General features: G+C 35.5%; 1 protein-coding gene across 1 annotated transcript in view; it reads left to right on the top strand.

Annotated features, from left to right (window-relative positions):
- The window catches only part of STAG1 (stromal antigen 1), a 444,727-nt gene that overhangs the window by 130,350 nt on the left and 289,038 nt on the right, over positions 1-25,339 (top strand). Inside the window, exon 4 of the mRNA XM_032629925.1 lies at positions 16,635-16,799. Within this exon, the coding sequence (XP_032485816.1) occupies positions 16,635-16,799 (165 nt within the window). The remainder of the gene's footprint in view (positions 1-16,634; positions 16,800-25,339) is intronic.

Raw genomic sequence — 25,339 nt, 5'->3', positions numbered from 1 at the left:
AGGTATATCTTTATGTAATCTGAATACACAAGTCATCATTTAATTGAAGGTGGTATAAACTGTCAGAGACAGTAGTATCAATGTGTCATTGGGTTAAGGCTTGTACTATTTTACACTCACCTTTATGATGGGATTTGCTATTCATAGTTTTAAAATTTTATTTTATAAAATTTATTATGAAAAATTTAGCCTCCTTCTCTAGGAGGCATGATAGTATAATAAACCCTCCATATAACTCTTACCTAGCAGTTACCAAGTCATGGCCAGTCTTTCTTTCCCATGTTATTTTGAAGGTCATTCTAGACATAATTCCATCTTTAAATATTTCAGAATATATCTCTAAAAGATAAGGGCTTGCCTTCTCTCTTTTTTAAACATCACCCCAATATCATTATCATAATGCAAGATAACAGTATTTTAGTAACATCACTGATTAACACATTTAAAGTTTATAATCATTTCATAAATATTATCTTTTAAAAAATAGTTTGTAGTTTGAATCATGATCTACTTATTGCAATTGATGGTTATGTTATTTAACCAGTTCTTATATATGTATGTCCTTTGTAGTGACTTAAAATTTTTTTTTATGTTATTGCTGTTCTATCAGTATTTATCTGTTTGCCACAGTCTTTAATTAGCTTCGGTGAAACTCCATAACTTTTACTTTTCCAGGACAATCTAACAACAACAACAAAACGGATAGAAGGATGACTTCTACAGTTTTCTCTACACTTGCTTTTATCCTCCACCTTTATTTAAAGGGAGAAAAATAGTGGAGGAAAAGACATATATTATAGTCACTCTTTATAATCCTTCTTAATTTTTAGAACTATTTGGTGGTACAGTGTTCCTTAAAAAACATTTTGGGAAAAGTGAAAAAGTCTTGTACTTAGAAGCTGGAGACTATTTTAATTCCCCTTGCTAGTATGTGATTTTTCTAAGACTATAGGTGAGTTGCATTGCTTTCTCTAGGATTCATAGTTTATAGGTACCAAATTGGAAATAAGACTAAAGTTGCTTGAAGGTTGTAGAATAAACTACCTACATGATTGCTTACTTGAATTTGTTCCCCTCCAATTAAAATTCTTCACTTGAAGATTCAGATTAAGTGCTGTCTTCTTGAAGAAAACCTTTTTTTTTCCCTTAAAGAGAATTTATTCACCCCTTCATCAGGCTATTGTATTATTTTTTATAAGCTATTTAATTTTGACTTGTCTACAGCTGTATCTTTGTAATATTTTGCTTTCCTGATGAAAAGGAGTCTGTGTATCCAAACGCTTATCTCTTTTCTGGTTAGAAATTAGATTTTATTTTTAGTGAAATTGCTACTACATAATCTAGCAGGTAAATGTTCATCCCATGTTTATACAATTGAAAAATGTCAGCCTGCATAAGATAGTAGCATTCTAGAGACTTGTATTAGACTTTAGTCCGTATTTTCACACTCATTAGTTCACATGGCTAGCTATACTTCCACCTGACTCAGACCTATTTCTTGATCTTGGAAACAACAGAACTTCCTGAGTTTCTGCTCAGGGGTTTGTACTGAGCTGAAGCTTTTTATGTCATTTAATCTTCACACCAATACTAGGAAATAGGTCTTATATGCAGTTTACAAAGTAGAAAACAAAAATAGAAAGTGGTATTTTGCATAAGGTCACAACATTACATAAGTAGCAAAGCTAGGATTTCAATTCATAACCTACCTCCCAAACTCTTTTCCTCAAGAATGACAAAATGCCAAGCTGTTAATTAAAATTGAGAGGTGTAATTGTCAGATGATCATATTTGAGTTATTCCACAGTACCTGTTCTGAAGATTGCTTGGACATTTTCTATTGACTGGCTCCATTTTGAACAATTCTAAGTTTTGACTGATACACTCTTTGTTTAGCTATTTTAATACTGTTCATACTTGTTAAGAGGACTTCATGGATCTCTGGTTTTATTAATTTACTCAGTCAAATGAAAACAAATAATATAAGGATCTCTGTTTTGGACAGTATTATTTTCTTTATTTCTAAATTCTTAGGAGACATCTCATCTTTGGTATTTCTTTTCAGTATACTGTTACTTCAGAGAGGTTTGTTTCTTATTAAACCACTCTTATTTTGCAGATGTCCTAATTCATATTTGTTATTATTGTGGCTCTCTATCCAAATGATTATTGATCTCTAAACAAACACTATATAGTATCATGTTTATTCTACCCCTGTGATTGTATTAGCAAATAGTGGACATTATTTCTCTGTCTACACAGTACTTCCTTGGTGATGTCCAATCTCATGACTTTAAACACCATCTCTAAGCTTATGTCACCCAGATTTTATCTCTAGCTTTGGACTTTATCCCTGGACTCCAGACTCATATTCAGTACCCATTGAGAATCTTCATTTAGATATTTAATGGGCCCAGGATGTTAAAAATACCCAAACTTTCAAGCTTCCTATCCCCTGCTCACCCCTTTTCCGTAATGGCAGCTTCGTGCTTCTGGCTGCTCAGCTATAAATCTTGCAGTCATCTTTGAGTCTTTCTTTCTCAGCCTATATCTAGACTATCAACACATCCTGTCTAATTGATTTGCAAATTGCATCAGTCATTTTTTACTACAACACTGGATTCAGCCACCATCATGTGCCTTTGCTGAAACTTAGGAGGTGTGCTCCTTGTCTCAGGGCCCTGTGTCATCTTCTCACTGGGGCCTCCCTATGGATGGTATCTAGAATTGCGTATCTTCCCTCCTACCCAAAGGGACTTACTGTCCCCTTCCTCCGTGTGTGTGCGCGCGCGCGCGTGTGTGTGTGTGTGTGTGTGTGTGTTTTCCCCTTTCTCTATAGTACTTACTGCCATCTAACATAGTGTACCCTTTACTTATTTGCTTTTTGTCTGTCTCCTCCTACTAGAAGGTAAGCTGCATGAAGGCAGGGATTTTTATCTGGTTTGTTTACTGCTGTATAGTAGTGTTCGACTTTCAGTAAGCGTTTATTAAATGAATGAGTGGTGTTTAATTTTGTTAAATCATCACTCTTTTTACCCTCAAGTGTTTAAAATTCTTTTTATTTTGAAATAATTTCATACACAGAAGAATTCCAAGAATTCTGCAAAGAATTCCTATGCAGATTCTTCATGCAGATTGTCCAAATGTTAGCATGTTACTACATTTGCTTTATCATATTTTTTTCTATGTATACACAGACACATAAATGTAAATATATATTTATATATAAAAATTTATATTTGATACCAATTATTATTTTTGAAAGTTGCAGACATGAAGCCACTTTACTCTTAATGCTTTAGTATGCATTTTCATAAAATCAAAGATATTCTACACAACAGCAGTACATGTTTGAAAATCAGAAAAATAATATTGATATAATACTGACCTTATGTACATATACTTCATTCAGATTTTGCCTGATGTCCTAATAATGCCCTAAGCAAAAGAAAAAATATTTTTTTTCCTTGGTTTAGAATCCAGTCCAGGATTTCATGTTGCATTTAGTTGCCATGCAAATCAGCACATCTGTAAGCTAACCCATCTTTAGTCTCTCATTTAATGTTTTATTAAGGGTTTTGTTCCCTTTATTCTATTTAAGTGAGAACCAGCACTTATATTCTTAGCATTATTTAACTTTCATATTTACGTAGGCTGAGTAGGAAGGGTAAATAAAAAGAGATACAATTTTTACTTTTATGTCTGTGTATTCATACACATAGAAGATGGAGCATAGCATACACAACAAAATATTAACAATGAGTATCAGAAGGAGAGGTTAACGGGTGAATTTATTTATAAAAATTGGATATTCTAAATTACTTGGTACTTTTGTTTATAATCATGAATTGCATATCATTTATATATTTTACATAATTTTAATGGCTACATAGTATTCTGTGTGAAATTATTTATTTAAATAGTCCCCATTGTTGAACATTTATGTTAAAAATTCTTCACTGATTTAAACCATGCTGACATAAACTTATATCTCAAAAATAAATTTTGCTCTAGAGCCATAGATACTTTTTAAAATCCTAAATTCTTAAAAGTAGAATTGATTACTCAAAAGATATGCCATATGTTTTGAAAATTTTTGATGTGTATTATTGGGTTGCCTTTTACGCAGCAAAATATATGGCATTACCTGTTTTATAGTAAGTTGAATTGAGTACACTGATTGTTAAATATTTTCTAATTTATAAGTACTGTAACATTTCATCAGTATGTTCTGAAATATTGGTCATTTGTGTTTCGAATTGTCTGTTGGTCATTTTCCATACCACTTTTTCTATTTTTATTTTTCTAAGAAATAGAAATCTCTTCTTAAAATAATTTTTGTGGCTTAAACCTACATACTTTTATGATCCCTCTTGGAAATGTATTTATCAGTTGGACTTGTATCTCCTCTTCTCTGTCAAATTAGCTTGTTGTTTTACTTTGAAAATTTTTCATTTAACTAAAGTTTAGTTCTGACTTCCTTAATTTTGCTAAAAGATACCATAATTTTTCCAGGAATCTAGAATTAAAATGTGAGTCACTATTTAATTTCCTCATCCCAAGTCCCTTCCCCCTCTCCTATATGTAATGAGATTCCGAATCTCATGAATTTTTATTTTACAGTGTCTTGTACATCAGTCCCTTTTACATTTCCCAAGTTCCTTTCTTTAGGCCTCACTTTATAGGAGTCTGTATTATTGTCTTTCTGCTTTTCAGTCTTTTCCTTTTTCCATCCTATCCTTTTTAATACTGCCAGATTGACCCTTTTTTTTTAACTTGTTCAAATAGCAAGAAGCACCTTTTAGTTTTGGGGCATGTTCTTCTGTTTTTTTATTGTGTTTTCCAACTCATAACCTTTTATTCAGTCAGATACATCTATTTTGTCCTTCTGTATGTGGCTTGTGCTTTTCCACTTCTACTATACTTTAGCTCATGGTGTTTTTTTCTTTCTGGAATCCTTGTTTCCTAAATTCTATTTATGCTCATCTTACGAATTTTACTAATCTTACTTAATTCACTAAGTCCCAACTTGCAATTCATCTCTTTTGTGAAACTTTCCACAGTTACCAGTCACGGGAAGTTATTTTTCCTTTCATTGAACCATTCCAACACTTACCTAAACCAAATTTCCATGAAAAGTTTTTTTTTTTTGCGGTACGCGGGCCTCTCACTGTTGTGGCCTGTCCCGTTGTAGAGCACAGGCTCCGGACGTGCAGGCTCAGCGGCCATGGCTCACGGGCCCAGCTGCTCTGCGGCATGTGGGATCTTCCCGGACCGGGGCATGAACCCGTGTCCCCTGCATCGGCAGGCGGACTCTCAACCACTGCGCCACCAGGGAGGCCCGAAAAGTCTTTTTAATGTAATTTAGTTCAGTGTAGTTATCTGTGTTTCTGTTTTGATTGTATGTTTCTAAAGATTTTACATTAAACTAGCCCAAATATTTGATGTACATTATTTGTGAAAGGATAGAGGTTACTTTACATTCATAGCTTATGAATAAATTCAGGTAAGGCACAAAGGATTAAAAAAAAGTTGGTATATCTCTGTCTCTTAAAGTTTGTAGAAAAGGTATTGCACATTTAGACTGCAGCTTATCCTATATAGAGCTTTTGGGATAGAGTAATTTTGGATAATCTTCCTGTAGAGCTATGCCAATTTTTACTTTAAAAAGTTTACCAGGAGTATAGATACACATTTAAATTAAGTAGTATATAGTTGTAGTAAAGCATTTGTCCTAAAGATTGTTCTAAACTCTGACATTAAATTGCATCATTTTCACAAAGTGAAGGTTGTATAGCTTTTTGAAACTCTGAGCGTATTTTCCATAAAATTCATAACTTGATATGTTGAGGCAGGGTTTGTTTCAGGTAGTTTTTTTTTTTTTTTCCCCTGCAGATACTTGTCCGCGTTTTTTTTTTTTTCTTTTCCCCCACTATGTCCCTTGAATTAGCTGCAGCAATGAATACCTGAACTCTAGTTTCTTTATTACAACCCTATGGACCATAGATATCTCACTTACACTGTGGTTTACGGGATTTGAAGCATGAGTGTTCGTCCTCCACCACCAATTGACAAAATTGTATTAGGATGTTGAAAAATAACATCTGTTTTAAACACTGTGAGTTCTTTGAAAGGTATATGTGGTACTATATAGAAGGATCAACTTTTTAATATTTTTGGTACATAGTAACTGTATGATGAATGTAGAAATAAAAGAAAGGTTGTGTTGAATGAGTGAAAAAATTGTTTCCTAATATCTTATATTCTGTAGACTGAATCAGTTTGATTTTTGCTAATGACTAGATTAAGGTTATACATATTTGACAGTAATACCACATATTGTCACTTGGGCTGTTAAGCATGAATTCTTAAAGGTGGAATAACTGAGACTCTATGAGATAAGACATTAGAAGCTAGACATGCACCCTAGGTTGAGGCACATATTAGGGAAGAGATCCGCTTTCTGTTAGTGGAGGAAAGATTTCCTAGGCAGGTAGTAGTTGGGGTAGATGGAGTAAGCTGATCATGTTCTACCAGGGAGACTATATCTCTAGGATGAGTGAGCATGCAAAGATCTGTGCTGAGCTACATCTGGGCTACAGCTAGTTGTCCCTGAGACATACTGATAATGGACAGAACTCTAGCTCCAGAGGAACTGGGTTACTGGCTAGGTTACTAAGGCATTAGTAACCTACCAATTAAGACAAAGGCTCAGTTTTTCTGTTTTTTTTTTGCTATTAATTTATTTAAATTGGAGCATAGTTGAGCTACAATATTGTGTTAGTTTCAGGTGTACAGCAAAGTGATTCAGATTATATATTTCAGATTATTTTCCATTATAGGTTATTATAAGATATTAAATATAGTTCCTTGTACTGTGCAGTAAATCCTTGTTGTTTATCTGTTTTAGTAGTTTGTATCTGTTAATTCCATACTCCTAATTTATCCCTTCCCCCCTCCCTTTCCCCTTTGGTAACCATGTTTATTTTCTATGTCTGTGAGTCTGTTTCTGTTTTGTATATTGATGCATTTGTATTATTTTTTAGATTCCACATAGAAGTGATATCATATAATATTTGTCTTTGTCTGACTTATTTCACTAAATTTAATATTCTCTGGGTCCATCCATGTTGCTGCAAATGACAATATTTCATTCTTTGTATGGCTGAGTAATGTTCCATTGTATATGTATACTACATCTTCTTAAGCCAGTCTGACTGTTGATGGATACTTGTGTTGTTTGCATGTCTTGGCTATTATAAATAGTGCTGCTGTGAACATTGGGGTGCACGTATCTTTTCGAATTGGAGTTTTCATTCTTTCTGGATATATACCCAGGAGTGGGATTGCTGGATCATATGGTAGCTGTATTTTTAATTTTCTTAAGGAACCTCCATACTGTTTTCCATGGTGGCTGTACTGATTTACATTCCCATCAACAGTGTGGGAGTGTTCTCTTTTCTCTAGACCCTCTCCAGCATTTATTATTTCTAGACTTTTTGATGATAGCTATTTTGACCGGTGTGAGGTATTGTGTTGCATTTCTTTACACTAAGAATGAAATGTCAGAAAGAGAAAGTAAAAAAACAATCCCATTTAAAATTGTGTCAAAAAATACCTAGGAGTAAACTTAACCAAGGAGTTGAAAGACCTATATGCTGAAAACAATAAGACATTGATGAAGGAAATTGAAGATGATTCAAAGAAATTGAAAGGTATCCATGCTTTTAGATTGGAAGAATTAATACTGTTAAAATGTCCATACTACCCAAAGCAATCTACAGATTTAATGTAATCCATATCAAAATGCCCATAACATTTTCATAGAAATAGAACAAATAGTCCTGAAATTTATATGGAACCACAAAAGGCCCAGAATCGCCAAAGCAGTCCTGAGGTAAAAGAACAAAGCTGGAGGCATAACCCTTTCAGCCTTCAGACTATACTACAAAGCTACAGTAACCAAAACAGTGTGGTATTGGCACAAATACTGGCATTATAGATCAATAGAACAGAATAGAGGACCCAAAAATAAATCCACATGCTTATGGTCAAGGAATCTATGACAAAGGAGGCAAGAATATACAACGGAAAAAAAGATAAACACCACCTCTTCAACAAGTGGTGTTGGGAAACCTGGACAACTATGTAAATCAATGAAATTAGAACACTCTTACACTGTGTGCAAGAATAAACTAAAAACTGTTTTAAAGACCTAAATATAAGACATGACACCATAAATCTCCTAGAAGAGAACACAGGCAAGACATTCTCAGACATAAATTGTAACAATGTTTTCTTAGATCAGTCCCCCAAGGCAAAAGAAATAAAAGGAAAGATAAACAAATGGGGCCTAATCAAACTTAAAAGCTTTTGCACGGGGAAGGAAACCATCAACAAAATGAAAAGACAGCCTAGGAACAGGAGAAAATATTTGCAAATGATGTGACCAACAGGGGGTTAATACCCAAAATATACAAACAGCTCATACAACTCAATATTGTAAAAACAAACAGCTCAGTCAAAAAAATGGACAGAAGACTTGAATGGATATTTTTCCAAAGAAGATATACAGATGGCCAACAGGCACATGAAAAGATGTTCAGCATTGCTAATTGTTACAGAAATGCAAATCAAAACCACAAATGAGTTAGTATTTCACACTGGTCACTATGACTCAGTTCTTAAGGTGGCACAAACTCAAAACTGGTCCAACAAGCAAGTTTGATACAGAACATCACCCATTTCTTTCATTTGAGAGCACCATGGTTCCTTTGTCCAGAAAGGAGACTACATCTACAGGTGTCCTGACCTTTGTAGCACAAAAAGTGTAGCGAAGGGAGCCTGGAAAGTCACCAGTAACTAAAGAGTAATGTATATATTTTTACCCTTTGAAATAACTGTCACAGTTCTTAGTTTTCAAATCCCCCTTACAGCACTGCCCTCAATCTCTATACAAATGTGTTATTTTATTTAATGGAATAAGTATACCTGTTTTCTGAGAGAATTATTATTATCAGGACTGAAAAATTGTGCCCCTTGGGTGTAAGCTAAAGATTGCATATATCCTGTTATGCTGTGACCTTTCCTCTTCCTTACTCTTTTTATTGGGCAGTTTTTCTGAACATCAGCTTTTTGGTTTATCTTTCGGCATCTTTACTGTATATTACTGTATAGGTCTGTAATAGGAAAAATCATTCTTGGATAATGGGATAAAATACAGTTAGACCCTAGATAAGATCAAGTGGATATTTTTACCTTCTTATTCACCCTTTATAACCAGTGCTAATAGGCTCCCAGGATTGAGAATTATGGTTTATTTTCTCTTTATTCATGGAGTTTAGTTCCTGCTATATATGTAACTAAATATGTGTAATGATGTATGTGTCTATGACACATGCAAACATTCCTGCATGTGCAGAAGCTTACTTGTTGCAGCATTATTTATAATAGTGAATGATCCAAAACAAAATAAATGTTCATCAATAGGTCAATGGCTAAATAAGTTAATGTATATTTATGTAATGGAACACTGCAGCTTTCGGAAAAGTCAAGACATTCTGTAGGTTTTTGCTATAGATTAAGTATAAAATATGTTGATAGTGAAAATAGAATGGTGCATAACTGTGCATACATAACATAAAATATAATAGATACATGGAAATATATATGCATTTTTTTTCAAAAATATTTTTTAATTCGGTGAAATACACATGTGGTTTACCAAGTTACGTTTTTAAGTGTACAGTTCAATGGCATTAAATATACTCATATGCAGTCCTTACCACCACCCATCTCCATAACTTTCTTCATCTTTTAAAACTGAAACTGTACACGCATTAAACAGTAACTACTCATTCTCCACTCCCCACAGCCCCTGGCAATCACCATTCTAGTTTCTGTCCCTTATGATTTTGACTAAGTACTTTATGTAAGTGGAATCATACAGTATTTGCCTTTTTTGTGACTACCTTATTTCACTTAGCATAATGTTCTTGAGATCCATTCACATTGCCGCATTTGTCAGAATTTCCTTCCTTTTTAAGGCAAAATGATATTCCATTGTATCTATATTCCACATTTGCTTATCCATTCATCCACCGATGGACACTTGGGTTACTACCAAGGTTTAGCTATTGTGAACAGTGTTGCTGTGAATAAGGGTGTACAAATATCTTTGAGATCCTGCTTTCAATTCTTTTGGGTACATACCTAGATGTGTTATTGGTGGTCATATGATTAATTCTATTTTTAATTTTTGAGGAACTGCCATACTGTTTTATACAATAGCTGTACCATTTACATTCCTATCAGCAGTGCATAAGAGTTCCAGTTTCTCCACAGCCTTGCCTAGACTTTACCCTTTTTTTTGATAGTAGTCATCCTAATAGGTGTGAGATGGCATCTCGTAGTTTTGATTTGCATTTCTCCTAATTATTAGATGTTTAGCATCTTTTCACATGCTTATTGGCCATTTGCATATCTTCTTGGTAGAAATGTCTATTCAAGTCCTTTGCCCATTTTTTAAAAAAAGTTTATTTTTGGCTGCGTTGGGTCTTCATTGCTGTGTGCGGGCTTTCTCTAGTTGCGGTGAGTGGGGGCTACTCTCTGTTGTGGTGTGTGGGCTTCTCATTGCGGTGGTTTCTCTTGTTGCAGAGTATGAGCTCTAGGCACGCGAGCTTCAGTAGTTGCAGCACGTGAGCTCTAGCGTGCATGAGATTCAGTAGTTGTGGTGCATGGTCTCAGTAGATGTGGCACACAGGCTTAGTTGCCTCATGGCATGTAGGATCTTCCCGGGCCAGGGATCGAACCCATGTTCCCTGCGTTGGCAGGCGGATTCTTAACCACTGCACCACCAGGGAAGTCCTCTTTGACCATTTTTGAATCGGGTTGTTTTGTTGTTGTGTTTTAGTTCTCTTTGTATTCTGGATATTAATATCTTATCAGATACATGATTTACAGATATTTTCTCTCATTCTGTGGGTTTCATTTTTATTCTTTCCCCATTGAATGGTCTTGGTACCCTTGTCAAAAATTATTTAATCATACATGTGAGGGTTTATTTCTGGGCTCTCTATTCTGTTTCATTGGTCTGTGTATCTTTATGCCAGTACCACACTGTTTTGATTACTCTAGCTTTGTAGTAAGATTTGGAATCAGGAAGTGTGAGTCCTTCAGCGTTGTTCTTTTTTCAAGATTATTTTGGCTACTTGGAGTCCTTTGAGATTCCCTATGAATTACAGAATGGATTTTTCTGTTTCTGCAGAAATGGTCATACGCATTTTGATAGAGACTGCAGTGAATCTATAGAAAGATCACTTTAGGTAGTATTAACATCTTAACGATATTAAGTCTTCCAACCCATGAACATGGGATGGATTTCTCTTTATCTACGTCTTCTTTAATTTCTGTCATGTGTATTTTTAAAATATGTTTAAATGTCTCTGGAATGACACATAGGAATGAATAATTTTGGTTGAAAGGACCAGTCTTCTTTCCTAAGGCTTGAGGGTAAGAGTGGGCAAGTTTTCATTGTGTAACTTTAATTACCTTTTGAATATTTAGCCATGGGAATGTGTTACTCAATAAAGAAAAATAACATTCCCCCCTCCCCTCTTCATATGCACACACAAGTGCTCATGCACATACCTGCCATAGGGAAGACACCTATTTTTCCAAAGAGTGAGCACAGAAACAAGACTTGTTAGGAGGAGCCAGGATCTATCAGCTAAACAGGATGAATGCATGAAATAATGATATTTTCAAGCAATTTTAAATTGGTCAGTATGGGAAGATAGTAGCCTATAAATAGGGATCTGGTGTGGTAGATGACCGAACAGGTAATAAGTGATAGCATTACTTGCTGTGCTGAGGACTTTGAACTTTAACTTGATGGTTATGAGAGTCATTGGAGATTAGAGATCAAAGAAAGAAGAAAATAAGTGTTGGAGTAAGTTTGTAATATAAGGATTACTGTGGTTATAGTATTAGAATAGAATGGCATTGTCTAACAAATGTGACTTGAGCTACATCTGTAATTTAATATTTTCTAGTAGATTATAAGAAGTGGGTGAAATTAACTTTAATAATATAATTTATTTAACCTAGTATACCTAAAATATTATAATTTCATCATGTAATCAATATATGAAAGAGATTTTTTTTTTTTTTTTGCGGTACGCGGGCCTCTCACTGTTGTGGCCTCTCCCGTTGCGGAGCACAGGCTCCGGATGCGCAGGCTCAGTGGCCATGGCTCATGGGCCCAGCCACTCCGCGGCATGTAGGATCTTCCCGGACTGGGGCATGAACCCGTGTCCCCTGCATCAGCGGGCGGACTGTCAACCACTGCGCCACCAGGGAAGCCCAGAATGAGATATTTTATATGCTGTTTTTCATACTAAATCTTCACAACCTTGTGGATAGTCAAAACATTGCTCATCTAAGTTTTGAGTAGCCATATTTCAAGTGCTCAGTTAGCTGTGTGAGGCTAGAGGCCATGATACTGGATAATGCAAGTATGGAGATTTTAATCAGGAGACAAATTCGCACCAGTAATTTAAACAGAAAAGTTTACTGTGAAGAATTATTATTTATTGAAAAATCTTTAATAATTTATCGCTCAGGAATTGCAAATTAATACAACAAGGAGATATCACCATATGCCTGTTAGAGTAGCTGAAATCTAAAAACCTGACAGTACCAATTTCCTGGCAAGAATGCAAAGCAGCAGAAGCTCTCATTCATTGCTGGTCAGAATGCAAAATGGTATTGCCACTTTGGAAGACAGTTTGGCAGGTTTGTACAAAGCTAAACATAGTTTTACCATATGATCCAGTTATCCTAGGTGTTTACACAACTGATTTAGAAGTTTTGTCCACACAAAACCCTGCATGTGAATGCCTTTGTAGCTTTATTCCTAACTGCCAAAAATGGTGGCCAAGATGTCCATCGTTAGGTAAATGAATGACAAAACATGGTACATCCATACAATGAAATATTGTTTAGAGATGAAAAGAAATGAGCTATTCAACCACTAAAAGACACGGATCCATCTTAAATGCATTTTGTTAAAATGAAAGATACCAGTATGAAAACGCTATATGCTGTGCGATTCCAATTATATGACTCTCTGTAAAAGACAAAACTGTAGTGGTGATTAAAAAAAATTTGGTGTTTGCCAAGGCGAAGTGGGAGGGTTGAATGGATGTGAAGCACAGGCATTTTTTAAGGTAGTGAAACTTTTCTCTGTGATACCATAGTTGTGCGTACATGACAGTATGCGTTTGTCAAAGCCCACCAAACTTTTCAGAAAAAGAGTGAATTTTATTAATACAGATGTTTAAAAAAATCATTTATAAGGTAGGGGGAATACCAGGATGGAATGTAGAGTGTAACAATGTAATCTCTTTTGCAGTGAAGGGAGTGGGGAGAGAGTTGCTGACTTAGGTAACTTTGGAAATGAGTCTGTAAGACTAAAGTCAGAGAAATTGTACACAGTGTATATAAGAACTGCAGTTTAGTTCATAAAGTTGTTTCCCATGGGGTAGGGCTTAAAATACTGCTCTACGTGAATACTGAGGAGAGCCAGATTTCTCATTGTTGGAGTGGGAGTTTGTCGATGAGCAAGGGGAAGAAGCATCCATGTGGTAATGGATTAGAGTTGGAGATACCAGTTCCAACTTATGTTTAGCTTAATATAGGTAACAGATCATTGCATACAGAAACATTTATAGTTATGTGTATATATATGGAACATACATTTCTTTGTTTTGTCTGCTTAAGGGACTAGAAACAAGGGTACTTAGTATCAAGGAGCCAAACCTAGTGCCCAGATCTTCATCTCTAGTAAAATTCTCTAATAAAAGGAACCAGGGCTCCTTGGATTCTAAACTCCCTGATTCTAAAACTGGAAAAGAGAATATACAGTATGAGCCTGGAGAATGATGTGCTGCCAGAAAGTAACCAAGTGCTAAAAAAATAAAAAGCAAAACACACAGAATGATGGGAATATGTCAAATGGACACAGGAACCAACTGAAAGATCTCTTAATGGCCAAAGCTGAAGCAAGTTGAACAACAAAATAAAATAGTATTGAATGGGCTTCCCTGGTGGCGCAATGGTTGAGAATCTGCCTGCTAATGCAGGGGACACAGGTTCGAGCCCTGGTCTGGGAGGATCCCACATGCCGCCGAGCAACTAGGCCCGTGAGCCACAACTACTGAGCCTGCGGGTCTGGAGCCTGTGCTCCATGACAAGAGAGGCCGCGATAGTGAGGCCCGCACAACGCGATGAAGAGTGGCCCCCGCTTGCCACAACTAGAGAAAGCCCTCGCACAGAAACGAAGACCCAACACAGCAAAAATAAATAAATAAATTACTAAACTCCTACCCTAACATCTTAAAAAAAAATAGTATTGAATTATAATCCAAAAATATAAAATAAATGTCGATGAGTCTACGTTAGTACAAATGATTGAGTGAATGAGTGAGAATAGACAAATCTCTCATACTGAAGAATTTCAAATGGTATGCGTAAATGCTCCACCTTCAAGGAGGTGGATCAAGGAGGTGGAGCATAACTCCCCACCCCTTAAATGTGGGATGCACACAGTGACTTTCTTCCAAAGGGTACAGTATGGAAAGGAGAGGAAAAGTAACTTTACAGTGGAGAAACCTGACAAATACCACCTCAGCCATCTGATTAACAGGTCAACATTGAGTGATAAATCATATTGTTAGTATATACCCTTGATATGAGGTGACAAAAATGATACTTTGTCTCTCACACCTTCCTCTCCAAACCCATAATCCCAGTCTAGTCATTAGAAAAACATCAGACAAACCCCAGTTGAGGAACGTTGTATAAAATATCTGTACAGTACAAAATCCCTGTACAAAATTCTTCAAAATTGTCAAGGTCACCAAAACCCAGGAAAGTATAAAAACTTGGAGCCAAGAGGAGCTTAAGGAGACATGATGTGAGTATGTCTAGGTGCCCTGGATGGGCTCCTAGAACAGAATAGGTCATTAGACAAAAACTAAGAAAATCTGAATTAAGTATGGACTTTTGTTAATGTATCAATTTTGGTTCATTAATTATAACAAATGTACAATACAAATAGTAAGGTGTTAATAATAGGTGTAATTAGACGTGATATATATGGGAATTCCTTGTACTATCTTCACATTTTTTTTGTAAATCTAACACTGTTCTAAAAATAATTTATTTAAAAATAAGCAGTAAATTCAATATATATTAATCCACACACACAAATGGTTGTCAGGCTGTTAACTATTAAGAGGAGTGAAAGAGTACTGTGAAGAATACAGGAACACAGAATGAAGGGAGCAGGTCCTGTGAGCAGGGAGAAGAGCCCTTCCATGTTATGCTTTGTAATGTTCCTCCAGGGCCCTCTCGTTATAAGCCTGCCTGTGCAGCATATGACAAAAGAGAAATGTTTACAGAGTGGGGCAAACTAGAATACATTTGGAGATGAGGAACAGTAAATTGATAACTGAAACAGGCTATTATGAGAGTGAAGTAAATCATTCAAGAGAGACTATAAAGATTGAGAAGATGCTCAGGAGAGACCTAAGGTAACTGACAGGTAAGGAGTATAGGGAGGGAAAAGATATCTGAAAGACAAGGGAGATAACATGGCCTGTTGAGAGAGTTTCAAAAAATGTCTATTGCGTTTAGCAACATTACTTCTACTGGTGGGCTTGGTGTAGCAGCAACCCTGATGAGTTTATATATGAATGAAATTTATGGGAATAATAACAGTGACTGCAAGCAATTCTATCTTGACTCTAAAGGTGAGACACAGATAAGGTGATAACTAGTGTTGACTTTTTTAAAAAAATTGGGGGCGTGGGATGGGTTGTCAATTGAAGAATGTAAACTGTCAAGGCGGAAATGTTTGCTGTATTTCTAGTATCTAGAATGGTTCCAAATATGTTCAATATATATTTGTTGCATGACTGGATAAGAAATATTTGAGCACTTAAGTCGAGGGAGAAGTTGAATATGCAGCTTTTTCCAAGTAATGTTTTATTTTTATTTTTTTTTATTTTTGCGGTTCGCGGGCCTCTCACTGTTGTGGCCTCTCCCATTGCGGAGCACAGGCTCCGGACGCGCAGGCTCAGCAGCCATGGCTCATGGGCCCAGCTGCTCTGCAGCATGTGGGATCTTCCCGGACCGGGACACGAACCCATGTCCCCTGCATCGGCAGGTGGACTCACAACCACTGCCCCACCAGGGAAGCCCTAAGTAATGTTTTATTGAACAAGGTTTCTGAGGAAATAGAATATTGAGGAAGATAGGAAGAAGAAAATGTCAAGAAGGGGGCATGGTTGGGACATGGTTAAAATGTTCAGCATTGGCATTATTGTACAAAATATTAAATCTTTTTCTTTTAACTTTATTTTCATGCCTTGTATAAATTAACTTGTAGTTTGCTGTTTGCGCTTTGTTTTTATCAATGAAAACATTGTAAAGCTTCCTTTGGGATTATGTCTCTTATCTATAACAGTGCTAACTTCCCTTTCACAAGATCAAACATAATTTGAGATCATTCTTGCATAAAGCAAAGTATGCCTGCATTTAATTTAACTTTTCCTCATCTTTTTATTCAGTCTACAAATAAGAAACCTCGAAAATCTCCAGGAGAGAAGAGTAGAATTGAAGCTGGAGTTAGAGGAACAGGCCGTGGAAGAGCTAATGGGCATCCTCAACAGAATGGTGAAGGGGAGCCTGTCACATTATTTGAAGTGGTGAAACTGGGGAAAAGTGCAATGCAGGTAAATTTTAAGTGTTTTTAAGTATTTTTATCTTATTAATAAAGCAATACAGTCAATAGCATGGAACCTATTCGTGTATATATTGACATTTTATATACTCTTGTTTGTGTAATCAAGAAGTTTATTAACTTAAAAGTTTTTCTTTGCTTGTTTTGTAAAAGGTGTCAGGAAAGGCATTTTTTTTAATAGTGAGTTTAAGATTACAAAGTTTAGATTACATTGTGCTGAGTAAAGTAACTTGCATGTAACAGGAGCTGCCTAAGAATTTTTATTGCCTTAATAATATGTGTTTTTTTAAAAATTTGAGTTAATATAAGTAACATGTGTATTGAAGAATATTTGAAAGAAGAAAAGGTATAAAAAACATTCCTAAGAGTGAATTAGGAATAACCACAGTTAATATTTTATGGTTTTTTGTGTGTGTGTGTGTGTGTGTGTGTGTGTGTGAGAGAGAGAGAGAGAGAGAGAGAGAGAGAGAGATCGATCTTTTATAACCTTCTTACTCTTTTCTCTCTCCTCATTGACTCAACAAATACCATTAAATAGTTTAGAAGAGCATATATTCATTGGCTTCTTACTAATTCATTACAAGGATAAACCATGATTATGTGTGTCTTTACATTTTTTCCCACTGTTTTAAAACTTATCATCTGTATTTACTTCCCCACATCATTTTTTCATTTTAAAGTACTAGAGGTAAAATTATTTCATTAAAGAATATTTAACTGTGTGGTAATAATACCATTTTTACTCTCCAAAAGTTGTACTAGTTTAGCTTTCACCAGAAGTGTAGCTAGCAGTTGGACACTTTATATTTAAGAATTATTTGACAACATAGGCAAAGATGGTAATTCATTATTTTAATTTGCATTTTTTGATTACTGATGATTATATGTTAAATCTTTTAATTTGATATCTGCTCATTTTTGATGCTTCATTTTCAATTTAAGTTTGAAGTTTAGGTAATTGATGAAACAGATTTATTTTTAGACCTAAAAGCAGGCAAGTTTTCATTAGTATACCTTCTATTTTTTAACCTGTATTTCCCTTTGAATTCCTTAAGGGAGTTTAGTGTTTACTGCTTTTTATGTATGTTACCAGATTGATGTGTTCAAGAATCCTGGAATTTGTGTGGGAAGGGAAGGAGGTGGAGTGGTGGGATGATGCTAAATAGTAAAAGAAATACTGAATTCCCAGTTACCTAAAGCAATGGACAACCTTAGATTACATAAGTATAATTTTAAAATATATTAAGTGACGTTTAGCCATTAAGCTTGACAGTTTCTTTATTATACTGTAATAGAAAAATTGTTAACAAGCTACAGAAATACTATTTTTGATTTCTGTTTATTGCCTCCCACCCCTACATGGGAACACAAGCAGAAAGATGAAATTAAATTTAAAAATTGCATTTTAGTATTTTGCTTTTCATTTTTCATGCAGAACTTTATTTTTCCAACTTTTACTTAATATGAACAAAATCTTCAATATTTAATATGAACAAAATCTAGTCATCTGTATTTGATACACACTAGTGAGTAGTGTACGTTTTTTCTTTTTTGCCCAGTATCTTCTATATTCTTCATCCACATTACTCTTCCCTGTTGCTGTTTCCATACTTTACTCTCTGCTTAAATTCTTTTGGATTCATGTTTTATGAAAGGTAAAGATTAGTAGTCAGAGCCTACTGCTACTTGCATAATTTGGTTTTAAGTCACTTTTTCAACTTTTTCTCACTATTCTTCTATTGAATTGACCCTAAGCATTTTCTACTTTGCTGTAATTTTTTATTATTCTTTTATGTTTTTCTTTCCTAGCTATATTCAAATTAATCTACAAACTTCTGTAATTTTTTTTTACTCAGCCTTCTATTGTAGGCATTTTTTCCCATGAATTAACCTTATAATTTTAAATAGTTATATACTGTTCCCTAATGTGGCTGGTCCATGATTTATTTAACCAGTTTTCATTTGGGCTGCTTTATTGTTAAAGAAGAATATAAGTATATTTAAGATAACTATTTAAGAGTAGTTATTCTATTAAACATAGTACTTCTTTGAATATCCTTATATATCCCTCTGAAATGTGCACGTGGGAATCCTTTGTAACATAAATTCCTGAAAGTGGTTGCTGAGCAAAAGGAATGCATGTTTAAAAAACTCTGTTGCAGGTCTTTTATTGAAGCTGGCACACTAATTTAAGTGTTTATTACCTCTTCACTTCAAACATAAAGTAATGAAAGATAAAATATTAAAAAGAGGGTAGACATTAATGAATTTAGAAACTAAATGTTTCTGTGGTTTATATAGAAGAAAAACTACCTGGTGATCAGGATTGGGCTTAAGGTAGCAGAACCAGGCACTTGTAGCCGAGAGTTTGGCTCTTGTGTGTTAAAAAGATGAAAGGTGCTTCATGAAGGGTAGAGGAATAGAGTTAGGCTTAAACTACATGAAGCCAGGGCCTAACACGTGACTCCATACTTGTAAAGGAGACTGAAGAAAGCCGCTGAGAACTTCATAGGCTAAGGCTTATGATTAGGGGATTGTATATCTCAGGTTACCCTTCAGACTCTAGTTTATGCTTATCATCCATGTAGTTATTAGTAGAGACTCCTTTAATCTCAAGAGGGTCCTAGTTTGGATAATAACACACTAAAACCCCACTTTTAGAAAATCATGGGCTGAAGGAAGGGAGAGGACAGACATAGTCCTTATAACCAGGTCCTGAATTAAAATGACCACTTTCTTGGTTGGAGACTGGGTCTGTAAAAATCCCCTGTATCATCTTAGACCAGGAAGTTCTTTCTAAGCCCACTATATGATCTAGTTGTGCAGTGGAGTGAGTAGAATGAGCAGAGATAATCACAAAATCATTGGCTAAGGAGGGATGAATAATAAAAGAAATAAGTATATTTAAGATTCTAGAGAGATGAAAGAAGAAATTCTATCTAATACCAAATAGGAAATAAACTTAGTAAATTGGTTTTACTGAGGATAAAAAGCTACATTAGATGCCATCAAAGGGAGAATTGAGGAATTGGCATTCATTAGGAATTCATTTAGAATGTAGCCCAGAGAAATAAAAAAGTAAATATGAAAGAGCAGTTGAGTGACTTTGGATTGAAAGGCTTCCAAAATATGCAGGGGAAGAATCCTCAGGGAATAGTAGAGACATAGTTTTTGAAGAGGTAGTTTTGTAGAAATTTACAGTCACATTCCCTCGGATCTAGAGTTCGTTCTCAGGAGTCAACAAGATAAGTGAAAATCATTACACAGCTAGTAATAGTACAGGCATTCCTTGTGTTTTTTGTTTTTTCCTGCACTTCACAGATACTGCATATTTTACAAATTGAAGGTTTGTGGCAACCCTTCGACAAACAAGTCTATCAGCACCATTTTTCCAACAGCATTATTTTTTAATTAAGGTATGTACAGTGTTTTTTTAGGCATAATGTTATTGTACACCTAAGAGACTATAGTATAGTGTAAACATAACTTTTATATGCACTGGGAAACCAAAAATTCATGTGACTCTCTGTATTGCAATGTTTGCTCTATTGCAGTGGTCTGAAACCAAACCTGCAATATGTCTTAGGTATGCCTGTATAGTATAACTGTAAAATATTGAGGACTGAAAGAAAGTCTTGAAATATTTCATTAAAGAATGCTTGACCCTTTTCTCTGACTACAGTGCAATAAGGTTGAAATACACAAAATTCCCTTTCTACACTACATTATACTCACAAGTCTGGAAAGGCGCTTTTAAATAATTCATGTGGTAAAGAGGACATAAACAGAGTTGAAATGTGAATGTTAGTGAAAGTAATGTTAGTGAAAAATTGAGGCCAGCTAAAGCACTACTTGAATAAATATACAGTCTTAAATGTATTACTATTAGCAAAAGTAGTACAAACTTAGAGAAAGAAAAATAGGAAAACTAAAGTAATTAGGAAGAAAGGCATAATAAAAAATGGAAATTAAATAGAAAAAGAAATGGTGGAAAAGGTCAACTAATGCAAAATATTGGCAATTTCAGTTCAGTACATTTTTAAGACTTAGAAGTTTTGTCTTAGGAATGCAAGGGTGGCTTAATGTTAGAAAATATTTTACTGTTATATAGCAGATAATCCTGGGGGGAAATTGATATAGAATGTTTAGAAAAATCTTTTGATAAAATATAGCTGATATTCATAATGAACAATAACTCTTCATGAATAAACGAACAAGAGGGAAGTTCCTTAGATTGATAAAGTTATCACACAAAAACCTTATAGCTCACATCACGGCACTTTCTAATTTTTAATTTTTGGCTGCATTGGGTCTTCGTTGCTACGTGTGGGGTTTCTCTAGTTGTGGCAAGCGGGGGCTACTCTTCGTTGTGGTGCGCGGGCTTCTCATTGCAGTGGCTTCTCTTTGTTGTAGAGCATGGGCTCTAGGCACATGAGCTTCAGTAGTTGTGGCACTTGGGCTCCATAGTTGTGGCTTGCGGGCTCTAGAGCGCAGGCTCAGTAGTTGTGGCGCACAGGCTTAGTTGCTCCGCAGCATGTGGGATCCTCCCAGACCGTCCCCTGCATTGGCAGGTGGATTCTTAACCACTGCGCCACCAGGGAAGTCCCTCACATCACGGCGTTTTACAAAGGGAAATTTAGATGAATTCCCAGGAAAAAGCACTAGAGTATAACACTAGAGTATAGCAATTGAAAAGGAAAATACAACATTTTCCGTATTTGCAGAATATACAATTGTCTATGTAGGAATTTCAGCATAAACTAGGGTATTAGAACTAATGCGTGATGAGCAGAACTCCTAGAGAGAAAATTAACACTAAAAAAAAAAAAATCAGCATTCTGAACGTGTTAGAGAAAACAATAGCCCATGTAAGAAAACAGTAAGGAAAAATGAATACAATTTTGAGTGGAATAGAATAAAATTCTGTTTCATACTCTTCATATTGAGTGACATAAAAATGTCTGGAAGATAGTGAGAGTCAGTAAGGATGTAGAATAACAACAAGTGGGAGTAACCCCTTTGGAGAAAAATTTGACAGTATTAAGAAAAGTTGAATGACCTATTCATTTTTCATTCATTTAGCAAATATTTAATGAGTGCCTACATGGTGGGCAACACTTTTCTCTCTTTTTTATGTCTTTTTTTAACTGAGATACTTTGAAGAAAGGGAATTCAATTCCTAGTTGTAACCTTTAGAGAAATTTTTGTGTATTTTTATAAATGAGGCAAATACAGGAATTTTTATTGCTACTTTGTAATAGCAAAGAGAAAAAAAAGGAAGTAAAAAATGTCTATGAACAGGACAATTGATAAATAAAATGTGGTATATTCAAACACTTCAAATGAGTGAGTTAGAGCTCTAGGTACCATTATAGATAAATTTCAGAAATGGATTTTAAGGGACAAAGCAAGCTACATAATGATACATAGTATATTGTACTGCTTATATAAACACATATCTAAGCTTATTTAACATCAAGTTTATATTACTGGTTACTTACTGAGGAGATAGGAGAAGGAGAATGGGATCAGATGGGTGTATGTGGGGTACTACAGCAGTTACTGAAAAGGAAGCAGAAAGAAACAAATATGGCTGTAAAGTATTAAATGTTGTTGAAGCTGGATACCTTCTTGTCTATCTTGTTTATTTTATTTTTTGAAATAAAAATGGATAGCATTTCGGAAATGCCCCCCAAAAGGAGGGCTTATAATGTCCATATATTTGGAAAATGACAGTATCCCTTCCCCTTTGGAGAGGTATGAAATGTGAAGGCTTTGATAAGATTTGTGTTAAAGAACCTGGCTGCTTTTATTTCTCCAGCATTCCAGAAACCTTTGATTCCTACAACTATTTATGACCGTTTTCTATTTTAAGTCTTTTCTCCTTATCAGAATTGTAAAGAATCAGTTTTACTAGCTTAATAGATACTTGTTACACACCTCCTGTAATCAGATGCTGTGCTAGATAGTTCCTCAGTGTACAGAAAAACAACCACAGTTTTGCCCTTATGGGAAACAGGTGTTACAGAATACTTTAATAAAACAGATATACTGAGTGGGTTGAAAACTCTGAAAATTCACTTGGGCATGTCTAGAGGACAGGGTTGTGGAAGGTTTGCCTGTATAGCTAAAACTTGACCTGAGACTTGAAAGATGAGTAGGAGTTAGCTAGGCAGTAGCAGAGGGCACTTCTTACAGCAGAAACAGGGCATGCAAAAATGAAATCTCTACCCCTACAAAGAGGGCATAGATGTCCAGTAAAAATAGAGCTGAGAGAAGCTAGATTCTGAACATTGAATGTTTTGGCTTTTTTTGAAATTGGTGGCATTTTTGAAAGAAAATAACATCATATTTAGCGTTTTTAGAAATACCTTTCTGGAAGCAGTACAGGTAGTGATTTGGGGTGTGTAGGGCTGGAAGAAAGACCAATTAGGAGACTTTTTTTTTTTTCTCCCCCTCCATTGATCCAGTTGGGAAGTAATGAGTTTGCATTTATAGTGTCAGTGAGGGTGAAAAGGAAGAGGAAGTGACCGATTCTATAAATATTAAGGCTGTAGGATGCTTCTGAAGGATGAGAAAGAGGACAGAATCTAAGGTAATTCCTAGTTGTTTGACTTGGGGATATTCACTGAAAGGAAATTTTTTTTTTTTTTTTTTTTTTTTTGCGCTATGCGGGCCTCTCACTGCTGCGGCCTCTCCCGTCGCAAGCACAGGCTCTGGACGCACAGGCTCAGCAGCCACGGCTCACGGGCCCAGCCGCTCCGCAGCACGTGGGATCCTCCCGGACCGGGGCACGAACCCGTGTCCCCTGCATGGGCAGGCGGACTCTCAACCACTGCGCCACCAGAGAAGCCCAGGAAATTTTTAAGAGTATAGGTGTTAGTAGATGGGTATGGGAATAGTTTGGTTTGGACATTTTGACTTCTAGGTGCATGACACTGACTATATGTTGAATTTTGGAACATTCAAGCTATTAATCTGGTATTTGTTGCTTTAGTAGTCATGAGTTAGCATTTAAGTGAATTTCTATAATCCATTGGCATTTGCATTTTGTTCCTCCAGACTTCAACTAAAAATGTTGGACTACAGTTGCTTCATTCAACAAAAATTCATTGAGAGCTCTTGTTTCAGGCATTGGGTTAGGTACAAGAGATAGAATATGAACTAAACTTGCCTGACCCTTCCCTTCATAGACTTGCTAATCATCGAAGGGAAAGGAAATTCTCCATACTAATCAAATGATCTGTTAATATACTATTATAAACTGTTGATTAATGCTAAGAAAACTCCATTTGGTCTTAATGTACTGATAATAATAACTTATGTGAATGAGGAATTGGATTCAGCCTATAAATGAAGTATACTTAATAGCACAGTTTGGTCTCCTGTTTGCTTTTGACAGGTGACTATGTGGGTAAAACTGATTTTGTCCATTGAAGTTATGATTGGGAAAGACATAGGTATCTTAGCGGGATAGTCTGTGATTAGTCATTCTCTCTCTTTTAGGGAGGAAACTTTGTTCTGATGTTAAAGAAAAGTATGAACTTTTATAGGACATTGATTTCTTCTAGTTCCCAACTTACAAATGGGTTAGATGCCAAATCTCAAGGTATCAAATGCAGAGGAGTTCTCCCCTAAGATTTGTGTAGGTGATTTTTTTTTTTTTTTTTTTTTTGCGTTACGCGGGCCTCTCACTGTTGTGACCTCTCCCGCTGCGGAGCACAGGCTCCGGACGCGCAGGCTCAGCGGCCATGGCTCACGGGCCCAGCCGCTCCGCAGCACGTGGGATCTTCCCGGACCGGGGCACGAACCCGTGTCCCAAACCCGTGTCCCCTGCATTGGCAGGCGGACTCTCAACCACTGCACCACCAGGGAAGCCCGGTGTAGGTGAATTTTAATTACTCTATGTCGACACCAAGGAAAGTGAAAAAGCACCGGTGAGTTTATTAAAATCTCACCTGTTAACTTGTGTTTGAACTGACAGTTTATTTAGTGACTGTATGAGAATTGAATGCCTTTCTGAGCTATTAATAGAATGGATAAATGTGTTTATAATAAGTTTTGAATTGTTCATTGAAAAGCTTAAAAGTTTCAAGAAGTATTAAAATGGCTGAAGAATGTCTTAAGAAGTTTAATTATAGAAGAAATGGTACTGAAACGTTAGAGGGGAGAACAAATGTACTATTGACTGAAGTGAACTTTGTAACAAAGATGGTCAAGAAATATTGAAGGAAGGAAATACTACAATGAAGATGAGTAAAACCTTATAGAACTAAGCAAATACAAGTACTTGGATAGAACCAGTATATGAGTGTAATACAAGAAATATGTGCTTATAGCTGCAACCACTACAGTGCAGGATATTGGGTACAGGACTTAAAATCATGAAAAAAATATTAAAACATTTATTCTGATTTTTAACATCATAATAAAAAATTTAAATTTAATATAAAAACATTTAGATTAAGTTTAGCTGAAGGTAAATGTGGAAAACTGAAAATAACAGTTTAAACAAGATAGTTTATTTCTCTC

This window comes from Phocoena sinus, chromosome 4, assembly GCF_008692025.1.
Source record: "Phocoena sinus isolate mPhoSin1 chromosome 4, mPhoSin1.pri, whole genome shotgun sequence".
NCBI classification, from domain to species: domain Eukaryota; kingdom Metazoa; phylum Chordata; class Mammalia; order Artiodactyla; family Phocoenidae; genus Phocoena; species Phocoena sinus.
The sequence above is the reverse complement of the archived record's forward strand: the minus strand, read 5'-3'. Positions and strand labels throughout refer to the sequence as shown.